This window comes from Molossus molossus, unplaced genomic scaffold (assembly GCF_014108415.1).
Source record: "Molossus molossus isolate mMolMol1 unplaced genomic scaffold, mMolMol1.p scaffold_m16_p_13, whole genome shotgun sequence".
In the NCBI taxonomy this organism is placed as follows: domain Eukaryota; kingdom Metazoa; phylum Chordata; class Mammalia; order Chiroptera; family Molossidae; genus Molossus; species Molossus molossus.
In genome coordinates, this window is record NW_023425348.1 from 14,553,849 (window position 1) to 14,571,055 (window position 17,207).

Here is a 17,207-nt window from a genome sequence, read left to right on the forward strand (position 1 = left end):
TATTTCAGACATCATATGCAGCAGAATTTTCACTGATACATCACCTAAAGCAACAGAAACAGAGAAGAAAATGAACACATGGGACTACATCAAACTCAAAAGCTTCTGCACAGCAAAAGATACAATCATCAAAATGGAAAGGCTACCTGCTGTATGGGACAGCATAATTGCCAATGATATATCAGATAAGGGGTTAATTTCCAATATATAGAGAGTACTCATACAACTCAACAAAAGGAAGACAAAGAACCCAATTAAAAAATGGGCAGCGGAACTAAATAGACACCTCTCCAAACAGGACATACAAATGGCTGAGAGACATATAAAGAAATGCTCAACATCACTAATCATCAGAGAGATGCAAATTAAAACAACAATGATGTATCACCTCACAACTGTCAGAATGGCCGCCATCAACAAATCACCAAACAACAAGTGTTGGTGAGGGTGTGGAAAAAAGAGGACTCTAGTATACTGCTTGTAGGAATGCAGACTGGTCCAGCCACTCTGGAAAACAGTATGGCGTTACCTCAAAATATTAAAAATTGAACTTTCATTTGACCCAGTGATCCCACTTCTAGAAATATACCCTAAGAAGCCTGAAACACTAATCAGAAAGAATATATGTACCCCATGTTTGTAGCAGCACTATTTACAATAGCTAAGATCTGGATACAGCCCAAATGTCCATCAGTAGACAAATGGATAAAAAAGCGGTTGTACATATACACAATGGTGTACTATGCAGCTGTAAGAAAGAAAGGTCTCTTATCCTTTGAGATGACATGGAGGGCCCTGAAAAGTATTATCCTAAGCAAAACAGAAAAAGACAAGTATCATATGATCTCACTTATTTGTGGAAAATAATGAACATAACAGTCTGAGGAACTGGGTAGTCCCAGAGACGTCGAAGTGGGGTACAGACTGACAATTTCCAGAAGAGGGGATGGTGGGGGAGATATAAACCACAGAACTGATATGCATGTATGCATGAACAATGGACATGGACAAAAAAGCTGGGGACAGGGCGGGGAGGAAGGAGGAGGGGGGAATCGAGGGGGGGAGGAAAAACATCTGTAACAAAAAAAAATTAATTTAAAAAAATAAATAAAAGCTGAGAGACTTTCCAGGCTGTAGTCAAAGAGAGATGGAATGATGGAAAACTGTCAGAAAATGACAGCTGGAGAAGGGTCCTCTCTTTGGCTCTGTAAGGTAGAGGTCAAGAGTAAAGAACAGAGAGAGGCAACCAGGAGCTAAGCGCAGCACCCAGCTGACAGCTATCCAGAAAATGGATACATCAGCCCTACGACCACATGGTAATTAATTATTCCAGCACTTGACTCAGCAAGGTAACTGTATAGGTCTCACTGGCTAAAATCAAGGTGTCAGCAGGGCTGCAGTGAGACCTGTACAGTTCTGATCACCAGGACTAAAAGTAATAAATTTGTGTTGGCTTAAAAAAAAAAAAATTTCATATGGGCCCGGCCCGTTTGCCTCAGTGGTTGTGTGTTGACCCACACACCATGGGGTCACCGGTTCCATTCTTGGTTGGGGCACATGCCCAGGTTGTGGGCCCAATATGCAGTGGAGAGCATGCAGGAGGCGACCAGTCAATGTTCTTCCTCATATGTATTTCTGTCTTTCTCTCCCTCTCCCTTCCTCTCTAAAATCTATGAAAAAAAATTTCTTAAATAGTTCATATGCAACCAAAAAATGTCCCAAATAGCCCCAGCAATCTTAAAAAAGGAAGGACAAAGTAGGTGGGATCACAATACCAGATATCAGGTTATACCACAAAGCCACTGTAATCAAAACAGCCTGGTACTGGCATGAGAACAGGAATATAGATCAATGGGACAGAACAGAGAGCCCAGAAACTGACCCAAGACATTATGCTCAATTAATATTTAACAAAGGGGGCAAGAGCATACAGTGGGGTAAAGACAGCCTCTTTAATAAATGATGTTGGGAAAACTGAACAGCTATATGCAAAAAAATGAAACTAGACCATCAACTTACACCATACACAAGAATAAACTCAAAATGGATAAAAGACTTAAATGTGACTTATGAATCCATAAAAATCCTAGAAGAAAATGTAGGCAACAAAATTTCAGACATCATACGCAGCAGAATTTTCACTGATACAATACCTAAGGGAAGAGAAACAAAGGGGGAAATGAACACATGGGACTACATCAAACTCAAAAACTTCTGCACAGTAAAAGAAACAACCATCAAAATGGAAAGGAAAACCACTATATGGGAGAGCATAATTGCCAACAATACATCAGATAAGGGGTTAATTTCCAAAATATATAAAGTGCTCATACAATTCAACAAAAGGAAGACAAAGAACCCAATTAAAAAATGGGCAGAGGACCTAAAAAGACACCTCTCCAAATAGGACATACAAATGGCCAAGAGACATATGAAAAAAATGCTCAACATCAGTAATCACCAGAGAGATGCAAATTAAAACTATGAGGTATCACCTCACACCTGCCAGAATGGCTGCCATCAACAAAACATCAAACAACAAGTGCTGGAGAGGGTGTGGAGAAAAGGGTACTCTGGTACACTGCTGGTGGGAATGCACACTGGTGTAGCCACTATGGAAAACAATATGGTGTTACCTCAAAATATTAAAAATTTAACTATCATTTAATCCAGTGATCCCACTTCTAGGAATATATCCTAAGAAGCTTGAAATACTAATCAGAAAGAATATATGAACCCCTATGTTCATAGCAGCACTACTTACAATTGCTAAGATCTGGAAACAGCCCAAGTATCCATCAATAGATGAATAGATAAAAAACCTGTGGTACATATATACAATGGAAATATATGCAGTTGTAAGAAAGAAAGACCTCTTATCCATTGAGACAACATGAAGGGACCTCAAGAGTATTATGCTTAGCAAAATAAGCCAGTCAGAGAAAGATAAATACCACATGATCTCACTTATTTGTGGAATATAATGATTAAGGTGGGCTGATGAATGAAATAGACTCAGAGACATAGAAAGGAGTATGGTTCAGACTGACAAACCTCAGAGGAGGGAGGTGGGGGGATGGATGTGATGAACTAAAGAATTTATATGCATGTATGCATAACCAATGGACATAGACAACAATGCTGGGGAAGGGCGAATTGTAAGGAGGATATCTAGTGGGGGGGGACGTGTAACAAAAATAAATGAATAAAAATTGGAAAAAATAAAAATATCCTCGGGTGAGGATTAACAAAAAATAAATAACTAAGTAATAAGGCTTTAAGCTGATGTGAGAACATAGAAAAAGAGAGACAGCTATGAGAGATACCATCAAAAAACTAACAGACATTTGTGTCAGGCTGGATGTCAAGAGTGAGGAATAAATTCAGTATAATTTATGAATGTATGAATCTGAGCAGCACTAGAACAGTGTTTTTAATAAAATATGAAAATCAGGAGTGAAAGCTCAAAGGTTATCACCTTTGATGAAGATATGTGATGATAGAGAACATGTAGGGGATAGAAACCATGATGGTTACTAAACTTGAGGCAATGGTGGGATAGAGTCCACTTTAGGTCACAAAACATTCTGAGGGCACAGGCCTATTGTTGGGGGCCCTAGTTACCTTTCTTGAGCTCGTCTTAGTACCAAAGGCCTAGGACTTTCACCTTCCCCTTTCTTCTCCCTGCCCCATACATCCCTGTTTTGGAGATCTATTTGAGTGTTCTTCCATAACCTCCAGTCTTTTTCTTAGATTAGCATGAAGTCATTAAACTCCAGGGAATTTGAGTGCCCTGCTCTCTACAAACAATCTCCCAGAGAGTGTCTCCTGGCCTGGCCTTGAATCCTCTCACTCTGCTCCTCACAATGAGATGGGTCTTGAACCATATTCCTACAACATGACTGAAGAGTTCTCAGGACAGCACACAGTGCTGACCAGCCAAGTTTGCCTCTCAACCGAGCCACAAGCCCTTGCTCTGGAACACCTCTCACTTTAGTTAGCAGATCAGGGGTCAAGCCTTGGCCCTCCCCCTCCTATCTAATCCTCCAAATTGACAGTAGAGATCAAATAAATGTACATCAACTGTGTCCAACTAAAGGTACCACATATACCCAATTCCACAGATGGACTGGGGACATGAAGTTCTACAGGAATGCTTCTAGATGTTCTTCATGGGTAGGGGCAGATTCCCTGACACTGCTGACATTATCAGTCTTATCAACAATAGCAATTTCTGGAGAAATAAGATGTTGGGGACAAAGGAAGGCATGATGGTTCTGTGGTGTGTGTCTGTGTGCCCATGTAAAGGTGCATGCATTGAACTAGCAGGCTTTTCCTGACAACCAAGGTAGATAAGGTCCTACATGGGATCACAAGACCAGAGTCAGAATAGGAATCTGAAAGAATTAAATACTCAGGCAAAGAGTGGAAAAACACAGTCACCAGGTAGAAAAATATTCATCTGAGGCCAGGAAAGGTGGGACTCGTGGAAACTCCAGCTACTAGCACTGCAAGTCCTGTACATCACACCTTGTGTATGGAAGTGGGCCTCCCCACTGAGCAGACCCTGAGCACTAACAATTGAATGAATGGTGATTCTATTGCACCATCTGAATACTTGTCATGCTCAGTAGGAAGCCAGTGATTGTTCAAATGGTACATGTCTTTTATTGGTATTACTTCTCTCCCCCTTTCAATCTAAATTTCCTTCTCCAAAAGTATCTATGCTTTAAATTAAAATTGCTAGAAGAGAGCAATATTTAAACTGAGGAATAAAGTGCATGATGAAAGCATTGGGAGAAGAAAATTTCAGACCCTAAATCCTGTAAGTAAAATTGTGCTGTTCTGAAGAAGCTTTACCCACCTTGATATACCACTTTTACATTGCCAGGCTTCTCAAGACACCCTTTATCAGACTGTTGGATAACTGCATATTCAGCATTACCTAATTTCCTCATAAATCTCTTGCCTTTTAATCAGCTAAATGGTTATATGCTGAATTTCCCTGATTTATTGAACATCTTATGAGGGCTGAGGATATGTCCAGATACTAAGTGATTAAATGTGGATGAAAATAGCACATCTCATAATGACAGAAAAGAGAATCATGATGAGGCATGCATAAGACCTCACAGACAGGAATGTGTACAGCTTCTTAAAAGGGCAGGCTCCAGAGCTGCAGAGAAAATTGCAATATCAAGCTAGTTTTTACTCAAAAATATACCCAATTTCTCTCACTAGAGATGCACTCGCATTCACTGGGTCCCCTCAGAATTCATGATTTCAGAGAGGCAGTGGTGAACTATAAGCTGCTAGCTAAGATGAAAGGAATTTTGGATTCTGTTTTCACCTTAGCCACCAATTGTGTGACCCTTGAGGAAGGATATTTCCACTTCTTCTTGGAGACCTCCATTCTCCATCTGTTAGTCGAAGGCGATCCCTGCTGAGGACAATCATCATAACACCCTCTTTTAAAACAAAACTTTCGGTAAGCACCGATCACCACTGTTGGGTGCTTCTGCTGCTCTAGGAAGTGCTCAGCCACAGAGAGCATCTCCCCCGCAAGAATAATTACTTATGTGGTCCCATCTCCAACCTCTTCATCCTGTGTTCAGCTAATTTCAATCATAGATTTATGGCTGCTGGATGCTGAACTTGAATCTCTCGAAGAATGACATTGCCATTATTAGTCATCACAATGCCTCCCATTGAATCCAAAAGCATCTTCATCATGAACGTGGGTCCTAAACATGTTCGGATGATATCTGCAATAGTCTTGGCAGCATTGATGTTTCCAGATTGAACTTTTCTTCCAGATTCACGCTTTGTGTTCTGGCCTCATTGACTGGCAAAAAAATAGGCCAATTGACATCCTTAGCCCCACTCCCTAAGCAAGAATGATGATATGACCAGCACCCTTAAGAAAATCAGTACTGCAGCTGTAAGAAAGAAAAATCTCTTAGCCTTTGAGATGATATGGAGGGACCTGGAAAGTACTATCCTAAGTGAAACAAGCCAAGCAGAAAAAGACAAATACCACATGATCTCACTTATATATGGAATATAATGAACATAATAGTTTTAGGAATAGGGTATACCCAGAAACATGGAAGTAGGGTACAGACTGACAACCCTCAGAAGAGGGGTGGTGGGGGAGTGGGAAGAGATAAACCACAGAACTTATATGCATGTATGCATAACCAATGGACATGGACAACAAAGCTGGGGAGGGGGCAGGGAGGATGGGGAGGAGGGTATCAATGGGGTAAAAAAGGAGAAACATCTGTAACAAAAATAAAATAAAATAATTTTTTAAATCTGATAATTTAAAAAAAAGAAAAGCAAATCAGTACTCCCGTAGATACCAGTAACCGAGATATGATGCTGAACATTAACAACAGCTCCATTACTACCAAAGCAATCAGTCGGTGATCCTCTTTGGCTTGCAACATTGCACTGGATGCTGTCAATACTATACATTTTGAGGAGAATGGTCGGAAGGAGATTGACATCAAGAAGTATGCAAGGGTGGAAAAGATACCTGGGGGTATCATTGAAGATTCATGTGTCTTACATGGAGTCATGATTAACAAAGATATGACCCATCCACGAATGCGGCACTATATCAAGAACCCTTGCATTGTGCTACTTGATTCTTCTCTGGAATACAAGAAAGGAGAAAGCCAGACTGACTACGAGATCACACGAGAGGAAGTGTTTACCCAAATCCTCCAAATGGAAGAAGAATATATCCAGCAGCTCTGTGAGGACATTATTCATATGAAGCCTGATGTGGTTATCACTGAAAAGGGAATCTCAGATTTAGCTCAGCACTACCTCATGCGGGTCAATATCAAAGCCATCCGCAGAGTCTGTAAGACAGACAATAATCGTATTGCTAGAGCCTGTGGGGCCCGGATAGTCAGTCAACCAAAGGAACTGAGAGAAGATGATGTTGGGACAGGAGCAGGCCTGTTGGAAATCAAGAAAATTGGAGATGAGTACTTTACATTTATCACTGAATGTAAAGATCCCAAGGCCTGTACCATTCTCCTCCAAGGGGCCAGCAAAGAGATTCTCTCAGAAATAGAACGCAACCTCCAGGATGCCATGCAAGTGTGCCGCAATGTTCTCCTGGACCCTCAGCTGGTGCCAGGGGGGTGGGGCCTGTGAAATGGCTGTAGCCCATTGCTTGACAGAAAAATCCAAGGCCATGATTGGTGTGGAGCAATGGCCATACAGGGCTGTTGCCCAAGCCCTAGAGGTCATCCCTCGGACCCTTATCCAGAACTGTGGGGCCAGCACCATTTGTCTGCTTACCTCCCTTCGGGCCAAGCATACCCAGGACAATTGTGAGACCTGGGGTGTAAACGGTGAGACAGGTACGTTGGTGGACATGAAAGAGCTAGGCATCTGGGAGCAACTGGCTGTGAAACTACAGACATATAAGACAGCAGTGGAGAATGCAGTTCTGCTGCTGCGGATTGATGACATCGTCTCAGGCCACAAAAAGAAAAGCGATGACCAGGGCCGGCAAGGCAGGGCTCCTCCTGATGCTGGCCAGGAGTGAGTGGTGGGCAAGGTGACCTCAACACACAGAGCCAACAGCCCCCCCTTCCCTGAGCCAGATTGCCAGGGACACTGTGGATGTCTTTGTTTGGAAAAAATCAGGTTGCACGGCAGCCCGTCTCTTTCTGTCCCAGCTCAGTTTGCAAAAGGCACTGACATGTAATTCTTCTCCATTGTAAGCTTTCCATTTAGTTTGCTTCCGATGACTAAATCTAAGTCATTTGATAAAAAATAAATAAATAAAACAAAACACTTTGATTTAACAGGAATTACGTTGGCTCCATAAAATGAAAGATTATTGTTTGTCACAGGTCTTTTGTTAACAAACTGCATTTGTTAAAGCACCACCTGCTGGAAACACCACTGATAATGCATGCCAATTTTCTGTGAGCTGCCATCAGAAAGGTGAGAAATATTAGCTACCTATCCACAAGGGAACCTAGTTTCAAAATGCAAGAAGTGAAAATGGCAGCAGCAGCAATGCTCTCTCTTCCTACAGTGTTACCACAGTCCAACTGCACAATTTATTATCTATACACAGCACTAGGGAGCAATCTAGCAACTATTATACTATTCAGCAGGGTTTCTTCAATGGCATAAATATCTACAAAAAATATTGAAAAATGAATATTGTTCTAATGGACTAAAAAAGAATTCACAGGAGATTCTCAACTTAAGAACATATTGTGTTTCAAAAGCTTGTGTATAAGCCAACATTTAAAAACATTATCCAGGCTGGTTCAACTAACACTGAGTCTTGACAGACTTATTTGAACAAGGATATGCAGCCTTGCAACACTGTTATTTAGTTGCTGAGTGGGAGTCACAGTATGGCTTCTCTGGCACACTGAACTCTTCAGTTTTAACTTGGGATGCCCAGAGTGGAACTGCTTTGCCCAACTCCAGAGGGAGCAGGTGAGGGGAAACACTAGGATTAAGGAGGATGAGTGGAAAGAACAGAGCAGGGTAAGATATCTTACTACCGAGGGATCACAATACCAGATATCAGGTAACACTACAAGGCTATTGTAATCAAAACAGCCAGGTACTGGCACGAGAACAGGCACATACATCAATGGAACAGAACAGAAAGCCTGGAAATTGACCCAAGACATTATGTTCAATTAATATCTGACAAATGTGACAAGAGCATACAATAAAGTAAAGACAACCTCTTCAATGAATAGTGCTGGGAAAATTGGACAGCTACATGCAAAAAATTGAAACTAGACCACCAACTTACACTATACACAAGAATAAACTCAAAATGGATATAAGACTTAAATGTGACTCATGAATCCATAAAAATTCTAAAAGAAAATGTAGGCAACAAAATTTCAGACATCACATGAAGCAGAATTTTCACTGATACGACACCTAAGGGAAGAGAAACAAAGGGAAAAATCAGTACATGAAACTACATCACACTGAAAAGCTTCTGCATAGCAAAAGAAACAACCATCAAAATGAAAAGGGAACCCACTATATGGGAGAGCATAATTGCTAATGATACATCAGATAAGAGGTTAATTTCCAAAATATATGGAGTACTCATATAACTCAACAAAAGGAAGACAAAGAACCCAATTAAAAATGGGCAGAAGATCTAAATAGACACCTCTCCAAACAAGACATATAAATAGCTGAGAGACATGAAGAAATGCTCAACATCACTAATCAACAAAGATGCAAATTAAAACAACTGTGAGGTATCACCTCACACCTGCCAGAATGGCTGCCATCAACAAATTATCAAACAAGTGCTGGTGACGGTGTGGAGAAAAGGGGACTCTAGTACACTACTGGTGGGAATGCAGACTCGTGTAGCCACTATGGAAAATATGGTGGCCCTGGCCAGTTTGGCTCAGCGGTTAGAGTGTCGGCCTGCAGTCCAGAGAGACCCAGGTTCGGTTCCCACTAAGGGAACGTACCCTGGCCCTGGTTGGGTGGTGCAGGAGGCAGCCACTCGATGTGTTTCTTTCACGTTGATGTTTCTCTCTCTCTCTCCCTCCCACTCTATCTGAACAAAAAATGGAAAAATGTCCTCGGGTGAGGATAAAAACAAAACAAAACAATATGGTGTTACCTCAAAATATTAAAAATTGAACTGCCATTTGACCCAGTGATCCCACTTCTAAAAATATATCCTAAGAAGCTTGAAATACCAATCAGAAAGAATATATGTACCCCTATGTTCATAGCAACACTATTTACAATTGCTAAGATCTGGAAACAGCCCAAGTATCCATCAATAGATGAGTACATAAAAAAGCTGTGGTACATATACACAATGGAATACTATGCAGCTGTAAGAAAGAAAGATCTCTTATCCTTGGAGATGATACAGAGGAAACTGGAGAGTATTATGCTAAGTGAAATAAGACAATTAGAGAAAGACAAATACCACATGATCACACTTATTTGTGGAATATAATGAACAAGGTGGGCTGATGAACAAAATGGACCCACAGACATCAAAAGGAGTATGGTTCAGACTGACAAACCTCAGAGGAGGGGGTTGAGGGGGAGGGGTGAGATAAACCAAAGAACTTATATGTATATATGCATAACAAATGAACATAGACAGCAATGCTGTTGGGCAGGGAACAGATTGGGAGGAAAGTGCCTAGGGGGAGAAAAAGAAGAAACATCTGTAACAAAAATAAATCAAGTAAAATAAATAAATAAATAACTTACTACCAACATGTACCCTACATAAAAGACCTTACTTTAGGTCAATTTTCCTTTAAATGTTCTGAACTTAGACCATAGACAAAGTTCATTCAATAAACACTCAACCATGAAAAAGGCTGTTGTTGACTGGGAAGAGCTCGACCTGTAGTGAGGAAGGGCAGGTAAACAGCACGCACTTCAATAAGAGCTACAAGGAAAATATAAACAAGCGCCTGGGTGCCTGAAGAAGGGGGACCCAGTCTGGCTGGCCTGAGAGGCTGCATAGAGGGAATGACATTTAAGCTCAGCCCTGACAGATATGTGGGATTCTATCACCTGAGGTTCCTAATGTCAGCATTTCCCCTATATATACAGGTTTATTCTTTTTGTTTTTATTTTAAGGTTTAATTTTAAGAAATAATCAGTGTATTAATCAAACTAAAAGTATTCTGAAACATGGGAAACATTTTTTTGTTGTTGTTAATCCTCACCCAAGGACATTTTTCCATTGAGTTTTTATAGTGCAAGGGAGGGAGGAAGAGAAACATTGATGTGAGAGAGAGTCATTGATTGATTGCCTTCTGCACCACCCCGGTTGGGGTCAGGGATTGAAATGTAAGCCAGGTATATGCCCTTGACTAGGAATTGAACCCATGACCCTTTGGTCCGAGGGCCAATGCTCTAACCACTGAGAAAACCAGCCAAAGCTTAGCATAACATTTTTCACTCATTGACAGTTGTTATTGGTAGGAAGTGAAAACCAACATCCATTTTAACTGGCTTCAGAGAATGAGAGGTTATTTCAATCTAAAAAAGAAAAAAAGGCCCTGGCCGGTTTGGCTCAGCAGTTAGAGCGTCAGCCTGCGGTCCCGAGAGACCCGGGTTCGGTTCCCGCTAAGGGCACATACCTCGGTTGCAGTTTGTCCCCAGCCCTGGTAGGTCGTGCGGGTGGCAGCCACTCGGTGTGTTCCTTTCACATCGATGTTTCTCTCTCGCTCGCTGTTCCTCTCTCCCCCTCCCACTCTACCTGAACAAAAAATGGAAAAATGTCCTCGGGTGAGGATAAAAAAAAAAAAAAAGAAAAAAAGAATTTTAAAATACTTATTCTGGCAAATGATCTGTGAGCTTACTCTGAATTTCCTTTCATTCCAGCATAGCTCCAAAGAGATAGGTTTATTTTACCTTACGGAAGACATGATTCTGAAAAGCTAGTTGTAAATAAATCTTGAATATATTAAGGCATTTAAAATCAAGAATGGGAACTGGTTGATCAAAGAAACCACACAAAGGATATATTTCCACAAAATCAAAATATTTTAATAATATGAAGACTTACACTCAATTTCTTTATTATATTTTTACCAAAAAAAATAAATTTTTACATACAGAGTTTTTGTCAAGTTGCATCCTGGTGGTTGATATCATGATGATACTGCCTATTAACACTTTTAGTGAAGGATTGTAAAAGTCTCATGATGTGTAAATATTTGGTATGAAGTAGTGTAGCATCCTCTTTTAACAATGAAGAGAGGGCTCTAGGTTTACTGCACTCCACTTTAATGCTTCTACGGTGCTCACACATCGATCTCGGGATTTCTCTAGTGCTGCCCCACCCATCTTCCTGCCATATGCAATTAGTCACTAGACCTCATCTATGGTTGTGGACAATGGCTGTGTCAGAAGGACAAAACTCAGAAGCCTCCAACTGAGGAAATCTATTTCAAAACTGCCCTGGACTACCCCTATTCCTGACCACCCAGCCCAGCCTAGACAGCCTTCTTTCAGCCCTGTTCTGAGGCTTGCTGTGTGGTTTTCTGCCTCATCCTGCTCGGCACCCTGTGCCTCGGAGACCCCGGACTGGGGCCCACACCTTCTCTCCTGAGACTAATGGGTGTTGGTCCTCAAACACATAGAAACACAGTCCTAGCCTTGGCTTCTGCTTTATCTTGGTATTTCTACTGTTGATACATTATTTTGTATTCCTTTGTAAAATCTAACAGTGGATCCAATCCAATGCTATGGAGTGTTTGCTCTCAGTCTGATATTCTTCCAGGTATCCCTTTGGTGGTCAGCAGGATCTGCTTTATCCCAGTGGCAGCTCCGTTTCCCAGGAAGCCTCAGGTGGACAAGTGCACCTACTTCTCCAGCTACAAGACTGCAGAGTTGGTCTCCTGGAGGTTCTCCTCAAGCTTCAGTCCCAGGTTGTCAATTCCAATGCTGGTAACTGGGGGCACGCTGCTCTCAGCTGGCTCTGCCGTGCGCGTTGGGGTGGAGCAGTACAGAATAAAGCCCACCATGATGACGGTGAAAGACAGGATGTAGAGCCCGGAAAACTAGGAGAGAGGAACAGCTTTGGATTATGCTCCTTCACAAAAACAACTTTGTGGCTGCCTTTTGTTAAAACCCTCATGTGTGTAGCCCTGGCCGGTTTGGCTCAGCGGTTAGAGTGTCGGCCTGCGGTCCTGAGAGACCCGGGTTCGGTTCCCGCTAAGGGAGCATACCTCGGTTGCAGTTTGTCCCCGGCCCTGGTCGGTCGTGCGGGTGGCAACCACTCGATGTGTTCCTTTCACATCGATGTTTCTCTCTCTCTTGCTGTTCCTCTCTCTCCCTCCCACTCTACCTGAACAAAAAATGGGAAAATGTCCTCAGGTGAGGATAAAAAAAAAAAAAAAAAAACCCTCATGTGTGTATGTGTGAATGCCTGGTTTCTAACATCACCTGGCACATCAGCCAATGGCTCTTTACATCTATAGGAAATGGAACTTTTGCCTTTTTCTGTGACAATCTAGCTGCACTCCACCTCACAACTACTCCTAATTAATTAAGAGAATAAAATGTCAGTATGGATACCATGAGAGAGCCCAATTCAGACCCAAGGCACAGCTTGCAATATTGGAATGAAAGAGGAACACAGGACCTAAGATAAAATGTGGACATAGAGCCCCAGCTGGGTGATTCAGTTGGTTGGTGTGTGGTCCCATTCACCAGAAAAGGTTGTAGGTTTGATTACCTGTCAGAGCAGATGCCTGGGTTGCAGGTTCAGTCCCCAGTCAGGGCACATACAAGAGGCAACTGATCAGTGGTTCTCTCTCACATGGATGCTTCTGTCTCTCTCTCATCTTGGTCAAAATAACAATAATAATAATAATAATAAACATATCCTTGGGTGAGAATTTTAAAAAATGTGGATGTACAGATGTGACAACTTGTCAACAATCCCTCATGTATGCTATTCCAATAAAATTCACTTGGTAAAAATTTAGTAAATTTCCTTGTTTCACTCAGCAAGTGTCACTTAGTGAAATTCACGAATGACTGAGCAGATTCCAATTTTTAGAGCTGGAAAGAACCTAAAACATCATTTTTTCAGAAGAGTCTGAAACCCAAAGAGATTACTGGTATAAGGTTCAGTTGGACAACCACAGAGAATGGAGCCCAGCAGGAGTCTTAGAAGGACTGATTATAAGCAAGAGCCCATTCTGACAGACACACACATCGAAGATGGAGTTTCCACTGGCCTTCCCCAGCCTGCCTTTTTTGTAGGGCTGAAAACAACCACCCAGAACAAAATGCAATGCAGACAATGCTAATTCACTTGTATTTTTACTGAAAATGACATTCTGACATTCTTCAAAGTTTAAATAAATAGTAAGTACTCTGTATATTTCCTTTTATTTGAATTGAGGATCCATACAAAGGTTCACGTGTTAAGGAAATTTGTATTTGTTTTTAACAGCATGAAAAATAAAACACAGAAAGAGAACAGAGAAAGAATGACCAAGAATGATATAGTAAAAATTAGGGAAATTATGTAACATAATGAACATGTAATTAAAAGCCTAGGATCACTTATTTTTTTCCCTTGGAACAAGAAAACTCAATTTATAAGTGGTCCTGCTAACCCTATTTTAAAATTAAGAATGGGGCATGCTACTTTATTCAAGCCAATAAATGCTTTTAAATTAGCTTAGATTTCATAGTATGCCCAATAAAAAGTCTTAATCAGGGGATAGCAAAAAAAAAACAGTAACAAAAGAGAATGGGTTGGAAGGAGAAGATAAAGATGAGAGAGAGGGAGAGAGCAAAGAAAAAGCAAGATACACTTCCAAAGATAGAAGGAAAAACTAAATAGGTTTGGAATGAGTATTAGGTAGGTTGCTGGTCATCTCCAGGCTTCTGTGGGTCACCACTGACTTAGATATCTGAATATTTTATAGATGCTCAATTACTTCTTAACCTTAAACCTTTAGAACTGCTTAAGCAATGTAAAAGCCACAGCCCTCCCGAAGGCAGAACAGCCTTCACTGCATTCAGTGCTGATGCAAAGCAAATGTTAATGTCAAGGTAAGCAACTCAACTAATTTTCTATTACTGGATCCAATACTCAGCACAGTGCCCAATACACAGCTGGTGTTTAATAATGTTTATTGGGGGAAAAAAGAAAAAAAGAAGAGAAAAAGATTCAGCCCTGGTTGGTGTGGCTCAGTTGATTGATCACCATCCTGTGCACCAAAAGGTCGCTGGTTCAATTCTCAGTCAGGGCACATGCCCAGGCTGCAGGCTTGGTCCTTGGTCAGGGTGCATATGGGAGGCAACCTACTAATATTTTTCTCTCTTTAAAATCAATAAAAACAAATTTAAGAAAAAAATAAAATATATATTTTTAGTATTTAGAGACTACTGGAGGAAGCCAAAGCTATTTACAGTAACCTAAACTTTTCAAGTCAGTATTATGAAAGTTAATCATGCTCTCCTATAAAATGTTCACTGTTACCTGAGGGAAAGCCTATATAACTTATTCAAAACATGTCCTGTTGGGTTTGGTGGTTTTAAATATTTAGAAGGAAAAGTATCTTGTCTCTCTTAAGAAAGCAGGTGATTAAATTGAGGCACCTTTATTAGAAGGGAGAGACTGTGAGGGAGTGAGGTAAGTCTCCTGAATTAGACACTTTTATCTTTTTTTAAAATTTTACCCTGTGTCTGGATCTATACTGGAAGATTCTGTGGCTATTCTATCCAATAGGCATTTACTCAAGATCATTCCAAAGTAGGCAGAGTCTGACACAGATGAGTGCAGAAAATTTTAAACCTCTTTTCGATTGTTTCAAAAAAAATCAGAGCTTGTTATTTTAGCAACTACAATTTTAAAAATTGGTGGTATATTGGACTATGATTCTGTTTTTAAAAATTACTTTAAATATGCTAGATATCTTCTTTAGGCTTAGTTTTCCACCTCTATAATTGACTCTGAAAATCACAGAAGATCTTCTCTTTGCTCTGTGTCTTGAAATGACCTTTGAACAAAAATGATAAAATCTGATCTGATTCAAGAGTGAGCTGCTAGACATGCAAAGAAACAAAAAGCAAAACAGCTGGAAAGGAATTTACAATTTGTAGTCTCCAATTTTGAGAATAGTTTAAAGTCATGTGGCTGAAAAAATGGCATACATAAAGGCTTTCTCATATTACAGTTAGAGCCATTAAAGAGCAAATATTTGCATTCAGGGAGCTTCTAATAATTCGGTAGTGACAAGTGTACTTTTACCTCTAAGCTTTTATTTCTTTAACCTTACTTCCTCCTTGGGCATTATTTTACTTATGAGGGAGGTGAATTTTAAACTACTAAAGCTAAATCAATATGTTTGGTTTAAAAAAAAAAAAAAAAGCACAGGTGAGCAAGGGCTATTGGTTATACTGTTGAGTTCTCAGGCTTTCTTTGGATATTGTAGCTATCAACTGCCTTCAACTGCAGAATAGAAACACCATCATCCTCTAGTGGTGGCTATGTGAAATACAAGCACAGTACTACAGAATTCATTTTCACTGTGGGGAAAAAAATGTAGGCCTGTGGAGATCACTGATTCACTTTGACATTTTTTTACTGTTTAATGGGGCTATTAAAACTCTAAAAATACCCTTTTAGTCTTAATTTAGGAATACCTTCACCAGCAAGTTTGCAAAGATAACAACAGCAGATTCCTCCCACATGTAACCTTGCAGGGCAAAATGATTTACACTCCTTAAGTAGAAATTTCAGAGAACTCACTAAACTAAACAGTGTGAGTTCATAGCCAATTACTGGACAAAGTAAATCAATGCTGAAGATTTCTGTCTGGATACAAAATTGTACAAAGACGAAGCAATGTAATTGCTATCCCCTACTGAAACTAAAATTATCAAGTGACAGACAGCCAATATCCTATTTATTCAAATGACTGTGAGAAAAGATATCACACAGGTTAACAAGCATTTACTGAAGATATACAACAGGAAGATTGATCTTTAAGGCAGCAGTTCTCAAAATGTGGTCCAAAGATTCTTGAAGATACCCAAGAACTTTTCAGGAAGTATATAAGGTCAAAACTGTTATTATAATAATAAGAAGATTCAATTTGCCTTTTTCACTTACATTCTCTTAGAAGTCTCTGGAACACTCTTGGAATGTTCCAGAGACTATAAGACGTGATTTAACCAGGCAGAATGAAGAACCACTGTGAGAATACAGCTGTTTTCCATTAAGCCATACATACAGAGACATTTTTCAATGTAAATCAATGCCATTTACACTAAATTTTATTGTGGGGAAATAAAGTGTTTTCAAAGAAAAGTTTTATGCTAATATATGAGTTATTATATTTTTAATGAATTAAATATTTTTTTCTTAATTTATTTTTTTTTGTTACAAATGTTTCTCCTTTTTCCCCCACTGATTCCCCCCTCCCCCTCCCTTCCCGCCCTCTCCACAGCTTTGTTGTCCCTGTCCATTGTTCATGCATACCTGCATATAAATTCTGTGGTTTATCTCTCCCCCCAACCCCCTCTTCTAAGGATAGCCAGTCTGTACCCCACTTCCACGTCTCTGGGACTGCCCCATTCCTCAACTGTTATGTTCATTATATTCCACAAATAAGTGAGATCATATGATATCTGTCTTTCTCTGTTTCGCTTGTTTCGCTTAGGATGAC

General features: G+C 40.3%; 2 protein-coding genes across 2 annotated transcripts in view; one reads left to right on the forward strand and one right to left on the reverse strand.

Annotated features, from left to right (window-relative positions):
• The first annotated feature begins 4,364 nt into the window (after positions 1 to 4,364).
• LOC118627801 (T-complex protein 1 subunit gamma-like) lies at positions 4,365 to 7,570 on the forward strand. Its single transcript, XM_036258259.1, is given in 3 exon segments — positions 4,365 to 4,446; positions 6,338 to 7,155; positions 7,157 to 7,570. Coding segments are annotated over 3 exon segments (1,314 nt in total).
• A 4,078-nt stretch (positions 7,571 to 11,648) lies between these two features.
• The window catches only part of SLC35F2 (solute carrier family 35 member F2), a 74,164-nt gene continuing 68,605 nt past the window's right edge, over positions 11,649 to 17,207 (reverse strand). The window contains exon 8 of the mRNA XM_036258601.1: positions 11,649 to 12,575. Coding sequence (XP_036114494.1) covers positions 12,390 to 12,575 — 186 coding nt within the window. The 3' untranslated portion in view covers positions 11,649 to 12,389. The remainder of the gene's footprint in view (positions 12,576 to 17,207) is intronic.